This window comes from Lactuca serriola, chromosome 4, assembly GCF_051521515.1.
Source record: "Lactuca serriola cultivar US96UC23 chromosome 4, Lser_US96UC23_V15, whole genome shotgun sequence".
Lineage (NCBI taxonomy): Eukaryota > Viridiplantae > Streptophyta > Magnoliopsida > Asterales > Asteraceae > Lactuca > Lactuca serriola.
Window position 1 is genome coordinate 393,847,385 of NC_136411.1, and position 21,204 is coordinate 393,868,588.

At 37.0% G+C, this 21,204-nt stretch overlaps 2 protein-coding genes across 2 annotated transcripts; one reads left to right on the top strand and one right to left on the bottom strand.

Moving 5' to 3' along the window:
• LOC145097893 (anthranilate phosphoribosyltransferase, chloroplastic-like) lies at nucleotides 1–5,104 on the top strand. The gene is made up of 9 exons (XM_079035553.1): nucleotides 1–295; nucleotides 383–526; nucleotides 2,008–2,169; nucleotides 2,301–2,384; nucleotides 2,472–2,660; nucleotides 2,757–2,847; nucleotides 3,570–3,629; nucleotides 3,725–3,843; nucleotides 4,854–5,104. Exons 1-9 carry the CDS (start codon nucleotides 11–13, stop codon nucleotides 4,992–4,994), a joined length of 1,275 nt encoding a protein of 424 aa, XP_078891679.1. The 5' UTR covers nucleotides 1–10; the 3' UTR covers nucleotides 4,995–5,104.
• GRXC2 (Glutaredoxin family protein) lies at nucleotides 5,093–6,920 on the bottom strand. Its single transcript, XM_079035554.1, has 4 exons — nucleotides 6,759–6,920; nucleotides 6,462–6,550; nucleotides 5,444–5,542; nucleotides 5,093–5,343 (listed from the first exon to the last, which is right to left on the bottom strand). Exons 1-4 carry the CDS (start codon nucleotides 6,812–6,814, stop codon nucleotides 5,264–5,266), a joined length of 324 nt encoding a protein of 107 aa, XP_078891680.1. The 5' UTR covers nucleotides 6,815–6,920; the 3' UTR covers nucleotides 5,093–5,263.
• Nucleotides 6,921–21,204: the final 14,284 nt, after the last annotated feature.

Genomic DNA, 21,204 nt, shown 5'->3' on the forward strand with positions numbered 1-21,204 from the left:
ATAACTCGTGATGCAAAAACGGAAATTTTTCTGGTACGATTTAGCAGCAGAAAGAATTGAGTACTCACTGGTCACTCCAACTGCCTCACTGGTCAATGAGCAAAAAGCAGTAATGGCGGTTCCCTTTCCTTGCAGCAATTCTTCCGTTTTCCACCGCCGTAGCATTTTCAGGGAGGCATCACCGCCTCAGATCCGTCGTAAATCTCATCCATGGAAGAATTTCAACTTTTTAGCTTCGAATACTCACTTATCTTGCTCGCGATCGGATTCACAGCTCTCTATTTCTTCTCCGAAGGTACTACTCCTGAAATCTCATCGTCATTTTTGTAAATCGTTTCATGATTAGGTTTCAGCAGTGTGTGTGTGTGTGTTTTGGTTGCAGTTCATCGAGAACTTGCTGGATTGTGTTGATTTGAGTGAGGAGGAGGCGCAAAACTCTTTGGAGTTTTTGCTCGGAGATGCTAATGAAGCTCTGATCAGTGCTTTCCTTGTTCTTCTTAGAGCCAAAGGAGAAACTTTTGAGGAGGTTAGTAGTTTCAGTTATGTCTAACGACTGATCATAAATCATAATCATATTAGTGTGTTTAGGTTTGCAGTTTGACTTGTTATTTTATTATTGAATAATTGAAATTATCAGATTGTGTGTTGTGATGAAATGGAACAACATAAGATAGAGATACCGTATTTATGTTTTTGTTATATGAAAGACTAGGCGCCACACCTGCATATATACGCTGATGTTGATTTAGAACAAAAAGTTAAATTGTAAATAATAACTTTTTTTTAAATAAATTTCGAAATAATGAAGGAAAAAAGTATTTATGGTAATTATTATAATATTTATTATAATTAAACTTTACCTATATAAGTATAATTATTATATGTTTTTAAATTTTAAAAATTTAAAAAAAAAATAAGAAATTAACATGTAGATATTATTTATTTCAAAAATGCCATAAAACGATGTGTATCAAAACTAATTAAAGATTGATATGTAGTAAAATTAATCTTTATTTATTATAGTAGATAAATAATCATTTAATCGTTTGTTGAATTTTTTATTTAATATCCATATAAATAGGCATTTCATTTTTTAGAAATTAATTTTTTTATAAGAAACATTAAGTATATGAAATATTACTATAATTAGATGTGAAAATACATTAATTACAAAAAATATTAGCATAATTAAATGTGAAATATATTAATTACATAGAATAATTCATGTAATTAATGCATTTCATATTTATTTATGGTAATATTTTCAATAAAGAATGGTTTTTATGTGTGGCCTTAGACACATGTTAGAAAATCTATTTTAAAAAATAAATTACATAAAAATCCACCACAAATTTCAAAAAGTGCACATAAAACTAATCTTTTCACTCGAATCTAGTGAGTTATATAAATATCCCTCTTCTTTATGCGGTCTCTCAAAATTTACCCCAAACTAATTTTTTAAGGTGCTACATCACTGAATAAATAGTTTAATTATAAAAAAAAGTATAAAAATTTAAGAAATTAACAATAATCCCAAAAAGTGGACCAAAATAGGGTTATTCACCAAACAACTCCGTTTCATTTGATTGAGTCTAGTTTGTTGGTTCCATTCTTTGGACAAACAACCCAAACTGTCACTATTAGATCATTACGTAGAAGTTGTTTCTTTGAGCTTAACAGGTTAAGCACTTAATTTGGACAGCTGTATATGTATATGTATATGGTTGTTTCCTTTTTACTTGATTTGGAAAGAATGACTTATGGGTTAAGACAAAAAAACATGACATAATGGGTCAAGTGGCTAACCCTTTACCTATTTTCCCTTTTATTTTTCCCTCCCAATTCCTCTCACATTAAAATGTGGACATTTATTTTTTGGGTGTAAGGGTAAAATCTAAAATGATTGGTCAGCAGAAGGTTTATTCGGTCTAGTAAAGAATTAGACCTTTTGCATGTAAAAAGATATTACCAATCCAAGCCACTTTATCTATGATTCTTGCAATGTAGATTGTAGGGTTAGCAAAAGCGATGATCAATTGCAGTCGAAAGGTGGAGGGGATAGAGGACGCAGTCGACATTGTAGGGACAGGTGGAGATGGGGCTAACACGGTTAATATATCAACTGGAGCTGCTTTACTTGCTGCTGCCTGTGGTGCTAAAATTGCCAAGGTGAAAAACTTCCACTCTATTTTTGTATTTATATAAAAGGGGGAACCACATTAATCTTTTGTGTGTGCGTTTTTTTTGCATCTTTAATTGTGCGTTTGCTGTTTGAAAACCTAACACAACTTGTGCTACAGCAAGGGAATCGATCCAGTTCTTCTGCTTGTGGAAGTGCGGATGTATTAGAAGCATTGGGAGTGAACATAAATTTGGAACCCGAGGTATATATGTATATCCCTCCATACACCATTCTACTAAAAAAACGTTTTTGACTTTTTACAATTTTATTTTTTTAATCTTGGGGGTAGGGAGTGAAGAGATGTTTGGAAGAAGTGGGTATCGGGTTTATGATGTCTCCTAATTATCATCCAGCAATGAAGATTGTTGCACCAATTCGAAAGAAGCTAGGAGTGAAGACCGTTTTCAACGTGTTGGGTCCTATGCTTAACCCTGCTAGGGTTCCCTTTGCAGTCGTTGGTGTATACAAGGAAGACATTGTAAGTTCAAATTAACTTTTAACCACCTAACCTAACCACACCCAAAAAACAACAGCTTGTTAACAACCATCTTTGTTGTTTCACTTTTGGTGGTAGGTTACTAAAATGGCAAAAGCTCTACAAAGATATGGCATGAAAAGAGCTTTAGTTGTACATTCTGAGGGTTTAGATGAGATGAGCCCACTCGGTATGACAACTCATTGTGTTACGTGATCACTCTCCTTATCATTAAGGTCCCATTTGTTCCACTACAACGTATCATAGACTTTGCCTTTGACATGTATTAGACTAAGACTTAAACCAATATCAATCACACGCAAATTATAATATTTTGTTTTACCATCACCATCTTTCATTAATATTTTTTTCTTTCAAAATAACTAAAAATACTTTAAATTATTGAGACACACTTTTCTCTTCCCATAAATTTCAAAATTTTGAGGTTTGATGGGGTTCTTTTTTTTCCAAAGAGTTACCAACTATTTGTTCTTTTATAAAAAAAAAAAAACAATTGTTTTAAAAAGGAGCGTAAATGGTTAACGAATTATTTGTATTTGTTCACAATATACCATTAAAATAAATGTACTTTGTTGACACAAAATTCTATATAAACAATTTTGTTTTATGAAAACAAAACAAATAGTTTATAAATTGTTACTCGTTTATCACATCAACCCTTTATCTACTTTTTTGTGATTTTTTAAATGGTGCTATGAATTTTGTAGATGTAAGTAGTAAAAAATTGGTTATATTTTTGTCTGTGCAAAAGACATAAATGTCACCCTCATCCAGATTATCAGAAATAGCCCTAGAAAGTTTGTCAAATATTGTTACGTTTAAAAAAGAAAACACAACCTAAAGTTTTATTAATTTTAAAAGACTTATTGATGATCATGACACATGAAATAGGTCCTGGAGTAGTTTTTGATGTCACTCCAGAAAAGATCAAGAAGTTCCATTTTGACCCATGTAAGGATTCTGTTTTGGTAAATTTGCTGATCACAGAGTTGGACTTGCTTTCTAATCTCTAACCTAAACGGGAAATGATGATTTGCATTTTGTAGTGGATTTTGGGATTCCTAGATGCACTGTCGAGGACTTGCAAGGGGGGGACCCACAATACAATGCGAAGGTGCTAAGACGTGTATTGTCGGGTGAGAGAGGACCTATTGCAGATGCATTGGTAAGTCTTCTTAACAATCTATCAGAGTTTGTCAAAAAGATTTTTTTTTTTTTAAATGGGTAAAAATATGTCGGGTCGGGTCAACCCATCAACACTTTTGTATTTATTTTAGGGTTCAATGCAAGAAATAGCATTGTACTTTCTTTTCTTGAGCATTATTACAAAATTGTATCTTGAAAAATCTACTCAATCATAGCAATATCTTCCGAATACAAAACAATTTTCACTGCGATAAGTGGGTATTTCATAGTACAATATCTTAATAAGAAAAAAAAAAATAGTTTGATAATCGGTAGACTTTTCAAAGTGGAATGTCTTAATAAGAAAAATACTCAATGATATAATTGGGTTGAATTTTGATGCGAAAAAAATTAAAAGTATATTGTTGTAATAGAAAAGAAATGAAAGTCGGATGCTATTGTAAACAAATAAACGTAGATTATACATTGTTAGTTCTTGCATTTAGTACTTTATTTTATTTTACAAATAATTATGTATTTAATATGATTAAAGAAAACTAATAATAGTGTACTTTTTTTAAGGAGATTGTAAGTATTTATACACTTTGGGCAACTTTAGACCTGCCCACTCCACCTATTTGACACATCTTTACCTAAGTTTTTATAAGGGTTAATGTCATAAATTGGTAACAAACTATTTGTTTTTTTTTTCACAAAACACCATTGATTTCTTTTTTTTTTTAAATGTCATCAGAAGATAAGTAACTCACTCGAACTTTATGTTCACAAAATACCATTATATCAATGATATTTTATGAACAAAAACAAATAGTTTGTTACCCATTTAGGCCATTTTTGAAAAAAAAAAAATAGTTTCTTACTCATTAATGACATTAACCTTTTTTTTAATTCCACCCATTTGACCCATTGGAGATAAAATACAACTCCAGTCGACCAATTTTTAGCTAAATAGGTCGAAATTGCCCTTCTGATATTACAAAGTATAAAAATCAAGTGCTCTAACTAATTGCAAACTAAAAAAAAAATCAGGTCCTAAATGCAGCAGCAGCACTTACAGTGAGTGGACAAGTTGGCACCTTATCTGAAGCAGTGGCTTTTGCATGTGATACACACCAATCTGGAAAGGCTCTTAAGACACTAGACCATTGGATTTTTGTCTCAAATTCTTAATTATTTTGCAAGAACTAAAATAAGATTTTATGTACGCCTTTTTGGTATTTGTTTTTTTTGTAATTGAAAAAATAATTGGATTATATAAGATAATAGACTCCATGAAAACAGTACTTGATATTGAAACGCAACATTTTTAATCAGTTACAGAAACACCATAAGTTCAGGAGCAAATACTGAAATACGCATAAACAGAATTCCAGAAAGTTTATGATAAATATAAATTCTGTTTATAAAGATAACCATGAGATAGTTATTTTATTTACTTATTAAGAAGATTTGGAAGCAATTGCTCCAGCTTCTGTCAGCAGGGGGACAAGCTTCCCTCCTTTGTGCATGCCAACAGTGCCTACAGGAAAATGTGAGGAAGATCAAATTGAGAAAAACTGAAAAGGGTAAAACTGGAAAATCATAAAATATAACAGATAAAAAGGATAAAGGCTTTTTACTGTCACAGCCACCGATATGTTTTCCGCCAATAAACACATTTGGCACAGTTCGTTGACCAGTCCACTCATGCAATGCTGACTGTATCTCACCTCCATCATCTTGTATTTGTATAACAACACAATTTTCAAATCAGTTGGCATGAGTAATTGAGTATGATCATAATTACAAGTGAAGTAGATTAAAAAAAGGGTCAACTAATGTTTTGTTTGTAAACATCCTATACTTATTTTTTGACTTAAATAATTTTATGGGTTAAGCACTTAAGCTGGATAAATTTATGTAGTTGCTTTGTTTTAACTTAATCTAGACAGAAAGATTTAATATGTTGAGTGAAAAACTTAGCCTAATGTACTAAAACACCAGCTCCACTCATGCAAAAATTGATGAATATTGTTAAAATTGATTAGTACTGTGAAAATTGTTAAAAAAAATGTTTCTGGGGATGTAATGGTCTAGAAAAGAAACAAACCTTATCTACACAGACAAAAATAGACCTTATATACACACACAAAAATCATTATTCATTCAGACTTGATGTGGAAAAAAAAATTGTTATTTGGAGAACTAAGTGCTAACAATGAGCTTGTGGAGACAAATTTTGTTCCATGATGAGCTTATCGTGGAGGATAATAAATTTGTACTTCACTACTTTGTGAAATTCAAAATTACATAATAAAGTTGGTAAACGAGAACTTATAAATCAGCCTTTCTGGATAACTAGATTTCTCAAAGGCAATGGAATTCTAAGACAATACTGAATTTGTAGCAAAGTTTCAATTGTTATAAAGCTCAATTTATGTGCCAGAATTTGTTTATGGGAAACTTAGAAAATTCATATCCACTTTCAGGATAAACTATACCCGGTTTGACATCCAAAATGACAGTGAAGCTCGTCTCTTAGCATATGAACATGTTCAAAATTCTAATCAAATCCTAGTTCTACCATTGATGATGATGTTTTATCAAATCGCTCAAACAGTTATAGACAGACATATAGAGAGTGAGAAAGGAACTGACTTTCTAGGTCAAGCTCAATAGCTTTGAAGGAAGAATTAAGCTCCGTCAACAACTTCTTAACGTCCACACAGAAAGGGCAATACGATTTGCTGCCAAAACCAAATCCAAAACACAAACATCACTAACAGAGATCCATTCAAACACAAATTAGTTTATATCAATAAAAACAACTAAATTTATACAGTATACCCAAATCAAAGGAGCATGTACCCCATACGTCCACAAATCCTTGAAATTCACGAGAAAAAAATGCAAACCAAATTTAAGAGAAGGATTATGAAATGGTAGGAATGAAACCTGAAGACGACGACAGGGTTGGATGAAACCAGCTCCTTCGCCTTGGCTGAAGCCATTGTTGATTGAAATTACACGTAAACCGAAAGAGGAATTAGGTAAGATATGAATTTGGACGCGAAACGGGATTTGGAACTTTTGGATGATACTTAACAACCATATACTTATTACTTATACAGGACACTTAAATAGATTCGGAGCCCCTCTCCTGTCATCTTGAACGTACACGTGTCCACAGCCTCACGGTGTGGGTGATCTCGACCCAAGATATATTCGTGCCGTTCTCATTGTCATTGTGATGCTTTGATTTTATACGTTAAAGTAATGATAAAATTGCAAAAATGGTGGTAAAATTACTAGTCTAATTTTAGATATTTTTGTGTGGTTTTGGTACAGGATGGTTATCAGTTTCTCGTAGTTTTGGTTCATATCCTATCTAAAATGACAAACTAATTCTTTTTTAATTTCTTATTATTTTAATTAAAAAAACTCACCCCACTCTTAAGTCAACAGTCGACCACCTCTCTCTCTCTCTCTCTCTCTCTCTCTCTCGTAAAGACCCACCATCGGACTTCAATCCACCGCCTCCACCATCGTCAACCACTACCACCTCAAAATCTTCAATCAATTGTCGTCACCATATCTTCCTCCATCTCCACCACAGAAGCTACTGGAGACTCCTCGCCTAAGCCAGCTTTCACATTCCGGTCACCACCACCACCACCATTGATCAACATCACTACCACCGGTCAACACCGCCAATATCTGTTTAATTGCGTCTCATCGATGTGGACATCAAAGCACAATAACTAGAAAACTACAGATCGGAGAAGTGAAAAAAATAGATTGAATATGGAATACATCGAAGCACTTCAAGAACTTATAGGATTTCTGCAATTTAAGAACATTCTCTATTGATGCTCGATTTCTTCATTGTTGTTTGAGAACGGGAGGACGCGGTAGGGATAATGTGTGTATGTGTGTGTTTCAACCTCTTCTCATCAGCAACCATCTTCGATCAACTTCTACCCACAAACACCATCTCATACCACTTTTCAAATTTCATCTCCGACAACCACAAAATTTTATCCTCAAATCAAACTAAAATTCAACACCAAACCATACCAAATCAAAATCAAGAACAAACCTACAACCTGCAACCAATATCAATGCCTGCAAATCTTATCAAATGTTTTCAGTTCCAAAAATTGCCCCCCTCAGATCTAAAAATTGAAAATGGTTCTAGAAATCAATTCCCCCATCATAAATGCGTCGAAAGGTTAAAGAATGGAGGGGAGGCGGTGGGGGAGATTGTTGATGGTGGAAGACGAGTGTAGATGTACCATTGACTGTGGAGGTTCTTCGATTAAGGTTGTAGACGACAACCAATTTTTTTTGTAATTTGGGAATAGGCTAGGGTTTGAACGGGAAAGGAAAATGAGTATGGTGGGTTTTTTTATTTTGAATAAAAATTGATAATAAAAAAAATGGAAAAACAAATTATAAGGGCATAATGGTCTTTTTAAGTAGATAGGGACCAAAAACAATAGAAAGATCCAATTTTGGACCAGTGGTGCACCAACATTTCGTTTTGGACCAAAAGCACATAAATTTGCCAACCACATGGACCATTTTGCAGTTTTGTCTAAAGTAATAGAGTAAAATACATTTTTGGTCCCTTTGGTTTGGCCAAAAGCGCACTTTTGGTCATCGTATCAGCTTTTTGTCATAGATGGTCCATGTGGAGGTTTTTGGTAACACCGATGGTCCCTGAATTGTTAAATCTAACACCCTAGCTGTTATATTTTTAGAATATGACTAATTTGTCTTTGTGTTTATCTTCTCTTTATTGCTTATTATCTACTAATTAAAACTAATTATCACTCGTACTAAATATATTTAGCATCACCACAAATATTATAACCATATACTCCACAAATCCACCCATCACCATCACAACCACTACACCACCAACTATTTTAAAATATGAAAACAAAATGGTTTACATGACCTTTACTTATTCAAATGTAAAAACAAAAATACTAAAATGCCCTTAAGTGAAAATATGTATCTTTTGAACACATTTAGATTAAATCCAACAATCACAACCACCAGTGTTGTTGCCATCATCCTATAGCCACCACCAGCAACACCACCTCAATGTTGATGTCACAACCCTCACAACCACCATCCTATTGCCACCACCCCACAAACTACGTAACTATCACAAACACTTGCTCGAACAAGTAATCTACATGTTTCAACTTCCACACCATTTATTAACAACAAAGCACAAAAATCAATCCAAGGGAACATGAAAAACATAAAACTAGACACAACAAATGCAACCAAACTTGATAGATTTTGTATTCAAAAGCATTCATTGTTTCTGGTAAAAACAAGGATAAAAACACACAAAAGAAACTTAACAAATATCATGGTTACAAACATTACCAAACAAAACATACCTCCATGATAATAGCAACAACGAAGACTTATTTAATGAATAATATATCTTGGAATTAACCCAAACATCATTGTCTTATTCTTGGCGGGCCCTTACCATGTTTGATGTGAACAAAATTTCTTCCCTTGGATGCTGAAAATACACCAAGTATTTTGTCCTTACTTTCTGCAAAACACTGCCCATCCATCACTTATCCCTGTAGTTTTCATCCACGATATTTGTTATGATCCCACATCGGCTGAAAGTACTATAAGTTGGTGGCTTATAAGTCTAGGTGTCCCCTCCTCCTACAAGCTGGCTTTTGGGAGTGAGTTCTACACTTGGGCTTATAGCATGATATGTGCCTAGTATGGGATGGGTTTGTATCAATTAGTATCAGAGCCGTCCCCATCTTCCGAGGTGCCAACACTTGGAGTGGTTCCCTCACAACCACCATCCTGCTGTCACCACCCCATAAACTACATAACTATCACAAACACTTGCCCGAACAAGTAATCTACATGTTTCAACTTCCACGCCATTTATTAACAACAAAACACAAAAATCAATCCAAAGGAACATGAAAAATATAAAACCAAACACAACAAATGCAACCAAACTTGATAGATTTTCTATTCAAAAGCATTCATTATTTCTGGTAAAACAAGGACAAAAACACATAAAGGAAACTTAACAAATATCATGATTACAAACATTACCAAACAAAAAATATTTCCATGATAATTGAAACAACGAAGACTTATCTAATGAATAATATATCTTGTAATAAACCCAAAGATCATTGCCTTATTCTTGGTGGGCCCTTACCATGTTTGATGTGAACAAAATTTCCTCCCTTAGATGCTGAAAATACACCAAGTATTTTATTCTTACTTTCTGTAAAACACTACCTATCCACTACTCATGTTATAGTTTGCATCCACGATATATGTTATAATCCCACATAGGCTGAAAGTACTATAAGTTGGTGGCTTATAAGTCTAAGTGTCCCCTCCTCCTACAAGATGGCTTTTGGGAGTGAGTTCTATACTTAGGCTTATGGCATGATACAGGCCTAGAATGGGATGGTTCTGTATCAATTCGTATCAGAGTCTTCCCCATCAAGGTGCCAACACTTGGAGTGGTGGCCTACGAAGTGATGGCTTGGAATCGAAAATGGGGGTGCCAACCATGACTAACGTAGTCGTGACCAACAATGACTCGGAGTGGTGGCTTGAACCGAAATGAGTTGTCAACCGTGATCAACGAGGAAGTTGGCTCTTCAAAGCGTGGGGTATTGCTATGATCTCACATCGGCTGAAAGTACTATAAGTTGGTGGCTTATAAGTCTAGGTGTCCCCTCCTCCTACAAGCTGGCTTTTGGGAGTGAGTTCTACACTTGGGCTTATGGCATGATACGAGCCTAGTATGGGATGGGTCTGTGTCAATATCCTGATAAATAATCCACTCACCAAAATTTCAAGAGGATCGCCCTGATATACTCTTCTTTGACAACCTCTTGGAATGGACCCAAACTATTGTCTTTTAGAAGTGTTCGATACTTAATGATATAGTCTTTTTTACCTCAAGAAATAATGACTTTGGTAAAATAGTAGCATTCTTCGAACCCTACTGTGATGTTGGACATTTTAACTCTATGGACTTTAACAAGCGGTATAACTTGATTTCAATTCTAAAGTAGAGGTGATTCGAAAAACCTAAAATGAAAACAGAGGTGATTTTAAATCCTACAGTTCGATTTCTAACCTTAACCTAAAATGAAATGCAGTTACTAACCTAAAATGCATTTTTAGCATGTAATTCCATTTCAATATATCAAATCATGTAATTCCATTTCAGTTACTAACCTTAAATGCAATTTAATTTCATTTTAGAAACGAGAATATTATATTCAATCATAATTATAATTAAAGAAGGGAAGGGAAGGAGAATTTCAAAACCTAAATCAGGAGTGTAGAAGTGGTCGGTTGTAACATCCATAAATTTTACGCCAAATTTAAACTTTTTCAATCATAAATAAAAACCGTAAAGCATCGTTTACAAAATGTTTTCAAATCATTTTCCATCAAAGTGTCCCAAAAATCATAACATAAGGATGAGGAGCGGTGCGGTCACGCCTTCACCTTTCCATGGACTCCTGAAGTACCTGAAACAATAAACTGAAAACTGTAAGCCCGAGGGCTTAGTGAGCTACCCCCAAAATACCAATACCACACTGACAATACCATATCAGTAATAATCAATCAATCATCATGCATACTGGGCCATCGGCCTGACTGGACAGCCCTACCAGGCCTACAGTTTGTCTGAATGTATCCCGAGCCTTCGGCATGACTGGTCCGCCACGTGGGCCTACAGTCTCCCCGGACCGCTCATAGGGTATGTTGGCCTTCAGCACAAAGCAGGACCGTCTCAACCCAACCAACAAGCAAATAACCATGTACGCATAGCTATCATATACTGGCATATACAAACATCAAGCATATCTATCTCACTGATCATAATCATAGAATTCTCATGTAACTAGAGTACCGACCTATCAGGTCACTAACACACCAATCCCTACGGATTATAAAAGCATAACATACTGTCTACCTCGATTCCGAACTAAAAAATCATAACCACATGCAACATACCATAACAATAACAACTAAAGGGCTGGCCTTGGTGCCGTAGACGCTGTCGATATAGTGAGGATGACTCACCTCGCAGATGTCGACACGAAAGGTAAACTCCAACTCTCGGATCACTTGACATAGGTTCCACCACCTATCATCATAGTACATCATACTCATAAGTCCTTAACCTTACAAGGTACTCCATAAACCACTAGTCAACCCCTAGTCAAAGTCAAAGTCCTCAATCAAGGTCAACAGTCCATGTTGACCTTAACTTGCCGAGTACCCTTGGCTACTCGTCGAGTTCCCTGAAGTACATTCCAACTCGCCGAGTCATCGGAGTGACTCGAGTTCCCTCCTTGCAACTCGACAGATACACACGCATACATAATCTAGGGAAAACTCATCCGACTCGCCGAGTTGTTCTTCAACTCGTCGAGTCTTATGGTGATCTTCATCGGGCTCACCGAGCTGTTCATCCAACTCGTCGAGTTCACGACCATCTTCATATGACTTGCCGAGTCATCTTGCGAATCGCCGAGTCCATTCAGTTCTTTTTCCATATAGACTTGATTTGAGCCATGTAGCGGCCCCAAATCACAGATCCAAGCTTATAGGACATACTTATCACGTAAAGTTGCAAACTTTACGTGCATGCTGTTGGATTAGTGTCTAAGTCAGTAACCATATTTGGTATATACTTGACCCGAGTGTGCATGGTCCTTTTGGGTTGCCTTCACCAAAGCAACTTGACAAGGTAATTTGATATGAGAGAGGAGATATTATGATTCATTAATATATTATAAGAATAATATATTAAAGGAGAAATCATATTTATTTAATTAGTATTAGTCATAAATTAATTAGGAATTAATTTGGTGACTAAAAGAGATTAATTAAATAAAAGGGTATAAACTGTCAAATGTGTGATAGTTGAGTTTTGGGCTAGGAAACCTAATGGACTAAGGGGGAACGAAATTATGATGAAGGATCATCATATTTTCGTCCAAAGGCCTCATTCCATAAGGTTCCTTGGGCTGCTTGGTGGCTAAGCTGTCCATTAGGGTTTTGACTAAAACCCTAGCACCCTATAGTATAAATACATGCCCTATGCTTCAATTTAAGGCCACTTGATTCCAAGGAAACCCTAGGGCCGAAATTAGCATCATTCCCTTCTCTCTCTTTGTTGCCTTCTTGCTTCAAGGTGTTTGTGAGCCATTAGAGGCACTACAATTGTGGTGCTTGCTTTCAAGAGTTCAAGAGAGTTCAAGAGATCAAGGAAACTAGTTGTTATTGCTATATAACAACAAAGGTATGTTTACTACACTTCTATGTAATTTTCGAAAATTATAGAAGCATGCCAGGGTTTTATTTTGTGTTCATAAAGTTGTATGTCTTATAGTGAAAATATAGATCCAACTAGGGTTGCATGCACACATAGGATTGTTTGTATAAAACCTAACAGTGGTATCAGAGCCATTGGTTTTTTTGTTTTCAATTGGATTTGATACATATTATGAATTTGACAAATTAGGGTTTATGGCAAGTAAACCCTAAGGCTTGGTGATTTTCGCAAATTAGGGTTGCAAAACCCTAGTTGGCGATTTTTTGATAGGGTTCTTAAAACTCTTTTGCCTAGCCTCCATATTTCGAAAATTAGGGTTAAGAAACCCTAGGGATTTCGAAAATCCCTTGCCCCCTAGATAAGATCCCAAGATTTTAGGGATTTGGATATTGCTATCTTTATGATTATCCATTTAATTGTTTAAACTAGATAATTGAAGATCTTGTATTATCCTTTCCATATATTTAAAAATCTAGGGGATAAAAGGATTAATTAAATTAATAATTTAATTTTATGATAAACCTTAAAGATTTAATAGTTCAAATTAATTGTTTAATTTTGATAATTATTAAATCAAAGTTTTCTTGGTGTTTAAAATTTTTTAATTAAATAGCCTTAATATTCGAAAATTTTAAATACACATTAAGATACTAGTATTTTGAAATGCTTTAAAATACACCCTTATACAATTATGATATTATAAGATTAATTATTATATATGTATAAGAATAAGCTAGTCTTATCGCTAGTAGGCCTCATTCACGAAGCCGGTCTATAAGGTGGGTATAAGGTTGCTGCCTATAAAATGGCGCTTAATGGATGTACACTCACATCTACCGCTTGCTTGACTGGTGGAGGGTCGTTAGCCGAACGGATAGGATAGGGCACTTAATTCCTCATTAAAAGTATAATGGAAATATTAAAGTAACTACATTGTTTTACAAATTCCCACTCTTAGTTACTTTAGGGTAAAATGTGAAAATGATGCTAATCCATGGAATTACACTTCGTACCCTTGTCAAACGTTGATGGAGCGCGTGTGGTTAACCGGCACATCAATTTGGGGATGGCATAGGTAGCGAAGGGTGACTCGATGTTTGTCATAGATCAATGGAGCGTGTGTGGTTTACCGGCACATTGATTAGGTGATAGTGACGTTGAGTGCACCACGTTAATTCGCATGGTTATTCACAAATTTGTTTGCGATCCTCGGCATCCCAGTCGCAAATGTGAAATGCATATCGAGATTTAAACATGCCATTGAAAAGTTCAATAAATCTCAAAGATCTAGGAGTTTTCAATACATTTAAAACCTAAATTGCTTTTTCGTTTTTCATGGTGAGAATTAGTGAATCGTCATTCACTTACCTTCAAGTTATTTACTTTTAGAGTACGGCATCCCTTTCTAAGTTGTAAATAATGTTGTTGGATCCTAGCCCTAATTTCTCATTTGGGTGTTTAATTAGGGATTCATTTCTAATCAAGCTTTGTCCCTTTCTTTTTCAGATGTCTGCTAACAACAACAACAACAACGCTTCTGGGTCATTCTCATTGATGAACTTGTGTCAGAAAGTGACATTTGATGGTTCAAACTTCAACGAGTGGATGAGATACATTCGCATGATCACACGCTACGAGGACAAAGAATATGTCCTCGATGAAAAGCTTGAGAAGATCATCCCAGATGTTGCTACTCCTGAGGAACTGGCCGCCTTTGAGGCCCACGAGCGTGATGCCACGAAAGTTCACTGCATCATGCTGGCCACCATGAACCTCGAACTCCAAAAGTCCTATGAGGACATGTATCCATATGAAATGCATCAAGATTTGCTGGACAGGTATCACCAGAGCGCGAGGCAAGAGCGCTATGAGATCATTACTAGCATGATCACCGCTAAGATGGGGAGTGGAGAATCCCTAACCTCTCATTTGCAGAAAATGCAGAGGTATGTTGATCGTCTTCTCAAACTTAATGTTAAGTTTGATGAGGATTTGGCTATTGACATAATCCTCCACTCCTTGCCCTCCTGCTACAATCAGTTTAGGATGACCTACCATATGAACAAAGAGGAGGTCTCCTTGAGCAAGCTCCAAGGACTCTTGAGGACTGCTGAGAGCAACCTCAAAGACAAATCCGTTGCACCGTCGCCTGCTGTGGCCGCTCCCGTGATGGCAATAAGTCAAGGAAAGGGTAAAAAGAGGAAGGCACCATGTAAGAGCCACCATAAGGGGAAACCCCGTGATGGTTCGTCATCAAGTGGGACCAAAGCAGGCCCCATTAAACCCTCTTCCGATCCTAAAGAAGCAGAGTGCTTCTATTGCCACCAAAAGGGCCACTGGAAGCGAAGCTGCCCACAATATCTGCAGGACATAAGAGATGGGAAGATCAAGCCCACATTTGCAGGTATGTATTCTATTAAATCTAATAACTCATCATTTGCTACTTCATGGGTTCTTGATACAGGATGTGGTTACCACATTTGTTCTGATTTGCAGGGCCTAAAAAGAAGTAGGGAGATGGAGCATGGGAAGATGAACCTGATTATGGGAAACAGAAGATCGTCGCCTGTGACCAAAGTCGGTGTTTATTCTTTAGTGTTAAGTAATGGGTTAGGAATAGATTTAGAGAATTGCTGTTATTCGCCAGATATGGCAAGAAACATTATTTCTTTTCATGGGTTGTTTAGACAAGGTTTCAGATATTCTTTTGATAATAGTAATGGTTCTATTAATGTTTATTTGAATGGTGTCTTTTATTTCAATGCATTACCTTGTAATGGGATTTATGAATCAGTGATGATTGTTGATAATTTTGGAAATAATGTTTTGAATATTGATTCGTCTACTAGTCTAGACAAAGCATGCTTGTGGCACTGTCGTCTTGGCCATGTCAACAAGAAACGCATAGCCCAACTCCAAAAGGATGGAGTGTTGGAGTCATTCGACCTTAGGGACGATGACACGTGTGAGTCTTGTTTACTTGGGAAGATGACCAAGTCACCCTTTACTGGCACTTGTGAAAGGGGTGAGGGTTTATTGGATCTCATACACACCGATGTGTGTGGGCCCTTTAGATCCACCACAAGGGATGCTTGCCGCTTCTACGTGACTTTTACAGATGATTATAGCAGATATGGATATATCTACTTGATCAAGCAAAAGTCGGAAACCTTTGAAAAGTTCAAAGAGTTTAAGAATGAAGTGGAGAATCAGCTGGGCAGGAAAATCAAGATGCTTCGGTCAGACCGAGGAGGAGAGTACCTAAGTCTTGAGTTTCACGACTATCTAAAAGAATGTGGAATCGTTTCGCAATTGACGCCTCCGAGAACGCCACAATTGAATGGTGTGGCTGAGAGACGTAATCGGACCTTGTTGGACATGGTTCGTTCTATGATGAGTCGGACTTCGCTACCAATAGCTTTATGGGGGTATGCCTTAGAGACTGCCGCCCATATACTTAACTTAGTTCCCACTAAGAAGGTTTCCAAGACTCCTCACGAGATGTGGACAGGGAAGGCTCCCTCGTTGGCACATATCAAGGTTTGGGGTTGTGAGGCTTTCGTAAGACGAGAGACTCACGACAAACTAGAACCTCGCAGTGAGAAGTGTTATTTCATCGGCTATCCGCAGAAATCTTTTGGCTACCTTTTCTATAGACCGAGTGACAATGTTGTCTTCGTTGCTAGAAGAGGGGTTTTCCGAGAAAGGGAATTAATAAGCCAAGAAGACAGTGGGAGGCAAATTGAACTTGAAGAAATTCAAGATCAAAGCGATGAAGGAACCTCGGACACTGGCACTCAACTTGAGGAGGAAACTCCTGTTGAACCTATTGACGAGTCCCTACCTCTTCGACGTTCCACTAGGGCTAGCGTTCCACCCCAGTTTTATGGTTTTCATATTACTACTGAAGGGGATACATTTATTAGTGATAGTACACTAGTAAATTTGGATGAACCTAGCAGCTATAAGGAAGCCATGGCAGGCCCGGAGTCTGCAAAATGGAAAGAGGCTATGGACAGCGAGATTCAGTCCATGTACAACAACCAAGTTTGGAATTTGGTTGATAATGTACCGGGTCGTAAGACAGTCGGGTGCAAGTGGATCTTCAAGAAGAAGACGGACATGGATGGGAAAGTGCATACTTATAAAGCACGATTGGTTGCGAAGGGCTTTACTCAAACTCCCGGAGTTGACTATGATGAGACCTTCTCACCAGTTGCGAAGATAAAGTCTATTAGGGTGATGCTTGCCATAGCTGCGTTTCATGATTATGAAATATGGCAGATGGACGTGAAAACCGCTTTCCTTAATGGAAAGTTGGCTGAGGATGTCTATATGAATCAGCCAGAAGGTTTTGTCGATGTGAAGCATCCGAATAGAGTATGCAAGCTTGAGAAATCTATTTATGGATTGAAACAAGCATCTCGCAGATGGAATCTTTGTTTTGACGAGAAGGTTAAAGAGTTTGGCTTTCTGCGAAGCGAAGATGAATCTTGTGTGTATGTCAAAGCCAGTGGGAGTATAGTAAGCTTCCTCGTATTGTATGTCGACGACATACTACTCATAGGAAACGATGTCCCAACCTTGCAGGAAGTCAAGTCCTGGCTTGGGAAATGCTTCGCTATGAAGGACCTCGGAGAAGCCGCTTATATTCTGGGAATAAGAATAGTAAGAAACAGGGAAAAGAGACTGATAGGACTCAGTCAGGATACATACTTGGAAAAGGTACTAAAGCGTTTTAGTATGGAAAATTCCAAGAAAGGGGAGTTGCCAATCCAAAGCAATACCAAGCTGAGTAAGACTCAGAGCCCGAGTACAGAGACAGAGATAGCTGATATGAGCCGAGTACCTTACGCTTCCGCAGTAGGCTCTATCATGTACGCTATGACTTGTACTCGCCCTGATGTGGCCTTCGCTTTAAGCATGGTCAGCAGATATCAAGGGAATCCTGGTAGGGCACATTGGATTGCGGTTAAGAATATTCTTAAGTATCTTCGGAGGACCAAGGGATGGTTTCTAGTCCTCGGTGGGAGTGATGACTTAAGGGTACGAGGGTACAGTGATGCTAGTTTTCAGACGGATCGGGATAACTTCCGATCGCAGTCAGGCTGGGTCTTTACCCTAAATGGAGGAGCAGTGACTTGGAAAAGTTCCAAGCAAGAGACCATAGCTGATTCAACGTGCGAATCAGAGTATATTGCGGCGAGCGAAGCGTCAAAGGAGGCTATATGGTTGAAGAACTTCATTGGAGACCTTGGAGTTGTGCCATCCATAAAAGAGCCCGTGGAAATTTTCTGTGATAATGAAGGAGCGGTTGCCTTAACCAAGGAACCAAGGGATCATGGCAGATCTCGACATATCGACAGGAAATACCACTTTATTAGACATCGGGTAGAAGAGGGACTCCTCGTTGTGAAGAGGGTATCGTCAGAAGATAACCCAGCAGATCCCCTTACAAAGGGACTGAGTAGGGTCAAGCATTTGCAGCACGCTAGGAGCGTAGGGCTGAAGGACGATATTAGTTTAGATTAGATAGGTAGAAAACTTGTAATAGATAATGTCATATTCAACAAATGATGATTAAATAAAGGTGTGTTATTTATAAGAAAGTTTCTATCTTGTGTTGATTATTTATCTATTGTGTCGATTTTGCATGTTTTGACTTCCTGAATAATAAGATTATTCGAACAGTTCACAATCGCTCATATGTTGGAAGTAGATATGAAGGAAGATTGTCATAAATTTGTTTGTAGATTGTCTGAAAAGTTTTAGACATAGCAAAGGTTTGCTGCAAAGTTTATGAGTGCTTATGAAATTTGTATTGAGCATTGAAATAGACCCACACTTGCTGGTATTACTTCATGAATGTTATCACAAGTGATCGCAAGATGATAATATCATATAATCTTTAAACCTAGTGATATGGTTATTGTTTACTAGTTGATTGTACATTGATAATGCGAAAACGCATCAGTAACTTGATGTTATAAAACGTATTATTGTGTGTGGTTTAACTAGTAAATGATAAAAGCATATTAGTCAACGTTTTCTGTTCCTTTTATTCTATGAGGATAAAAGCGATATCTCGGCCACTTGATGATTTGGTTTGACTTATGTGCCGGGCCCGATCAGGATAAAGTTGATGTGTTCAACTGAGTTCTATGTCGAACAAATCAGAAATCAAGAAATAGAATGCTAGACAATAAGTATTGTTAGCATGATATCTAGAACAGAGGATTATACGATCCCTTATCTGAAGGACAGATTATTGGTCAGAGTTGACAGCGGCTATTGAAAGCTACGATTGCTATCGGGTACGGAAGTTATACGTGAGATATAGTTACTAGACTTATCCAAGTGGGAGACTGTTGGATTAGTGTCTAAGTCAGTAACCATATTTGGTATATACTTGACCCGAGTGTGCATGGTCCTTTTGGGTTGCCTTCACCAAAGCAACTTGACAAGGTAATTTGATATGAGAGAGGAGATATTATGATTCATTAATATATTATAAGAATAATATATTAAAGGAGAAATCATATTTATTTAATTAGTATTAGTCATAAATTAATTAGGAATTAATTTGGTGACTAAAAGAGATTAATTAAATAAAAGGGTATAAACTGTCAAATGTGTGATAGTTGAGTTTTGGGCTAGGAAGCCTAATGGACTAAGGGGGAACGAAATTATGATGAAGGATCATCATATTTTCATCCAAAGGCCTCATTCCATAAGGTTCCTTGGGCTGCTTGGTGGCTAAGCTGTCCATTAGGGTTTTGACTAAAACCCTAGCACCCTATAGTATAAATACATGCCCTATGCTTCAATTTAAGGCCACTTGATTCCAAGGAAACCCTAGGGCCGAAATTAGCATCATTCCCTTCTCTCTCTTTGTTGCCTTCTTGCTTCAAGGTGTTTGTGAGCCATTAGAGGCACTACAATTGTGGTGCTTGCTTTCAAGAGTTCAAGAGAGTTCAAGAGATCAAGGAAACTAGTTGTTATTGCTATATAACAACAAAGGTATGTTTACTACACTTCTATGTAATTTTCGAAAATTATAGAAGCATGCCAGGGTTTTATTTTGTGTTCATAAAGTTGTATGTCTTATAGTGAAAACATAGATCCAACTAGGGTTGCATGCACACATAGGATTGTTTGTATAAAACCTAACACATGCATGGCTATAAAGGCTCTAAATGTCTATTTTAAGTTCTTAATGAAGCTTCAAGTCTAAGAGGGACCTCAATCACAACCAATACAACAACTTTATGATTCTAGCATCCAAGAAGGATCCAGATCTGAAGTTACAACCTCAGATCTAGCCCATAGCTCATCCTTTCAACTTAATACTTCACCAAAAACCCTAAAACTCAACAATGGAAGAGATTCACAAGAAGAAAGGCGATTTGGTTACCTCCAGAAGATGATGACTGAGATAAGAGCTGATTTCCACACTCCACTTGCTCCAATACCCTTCTCCTCTAAGCCTTCTTTCTACAAAATCCTCTTTTCAAGCTTCAATCACACAATGGCACACACACACACGTATTAGGGTGTTAAGGGCTCTCAAAGACTGCAAGGAGGCCAAAGGAGGCTGAGGCTACTTTAAGTAGGGGTGCAAACCCCGGGATTTAGGGTTTCATCTGCCAGCTCCTACTCGCCGAGTCCCAAAGTGGACTCGTCGAGTAGGTCACTTAACACGCAGTCCCACCCCACTGCTACTCGACGAGTAGGTCGACCGACTCGCCGAGTAGGGCTTCATCCAATAATCTTATGTAATTAATACCTGAGAATCAGGGAGTTACATCAGTGTTGATGTCGGCGACTGAGGTTAATGTGTTGGTAGTGATGTTGACAGGCCTTTAGCATAGCTTAATGGAGAAGTGGCAGGTAACAGTTTAATGGAGATGTGACATGTAACAGAGGAAGTGATCGGTGTTGGTAGTGGTAATGGAGGCAGTGATCAAATCCAATGGTGGTGTCGAGAGGTGTGAATGTATGAGGTTAGGAAGAAGAAAA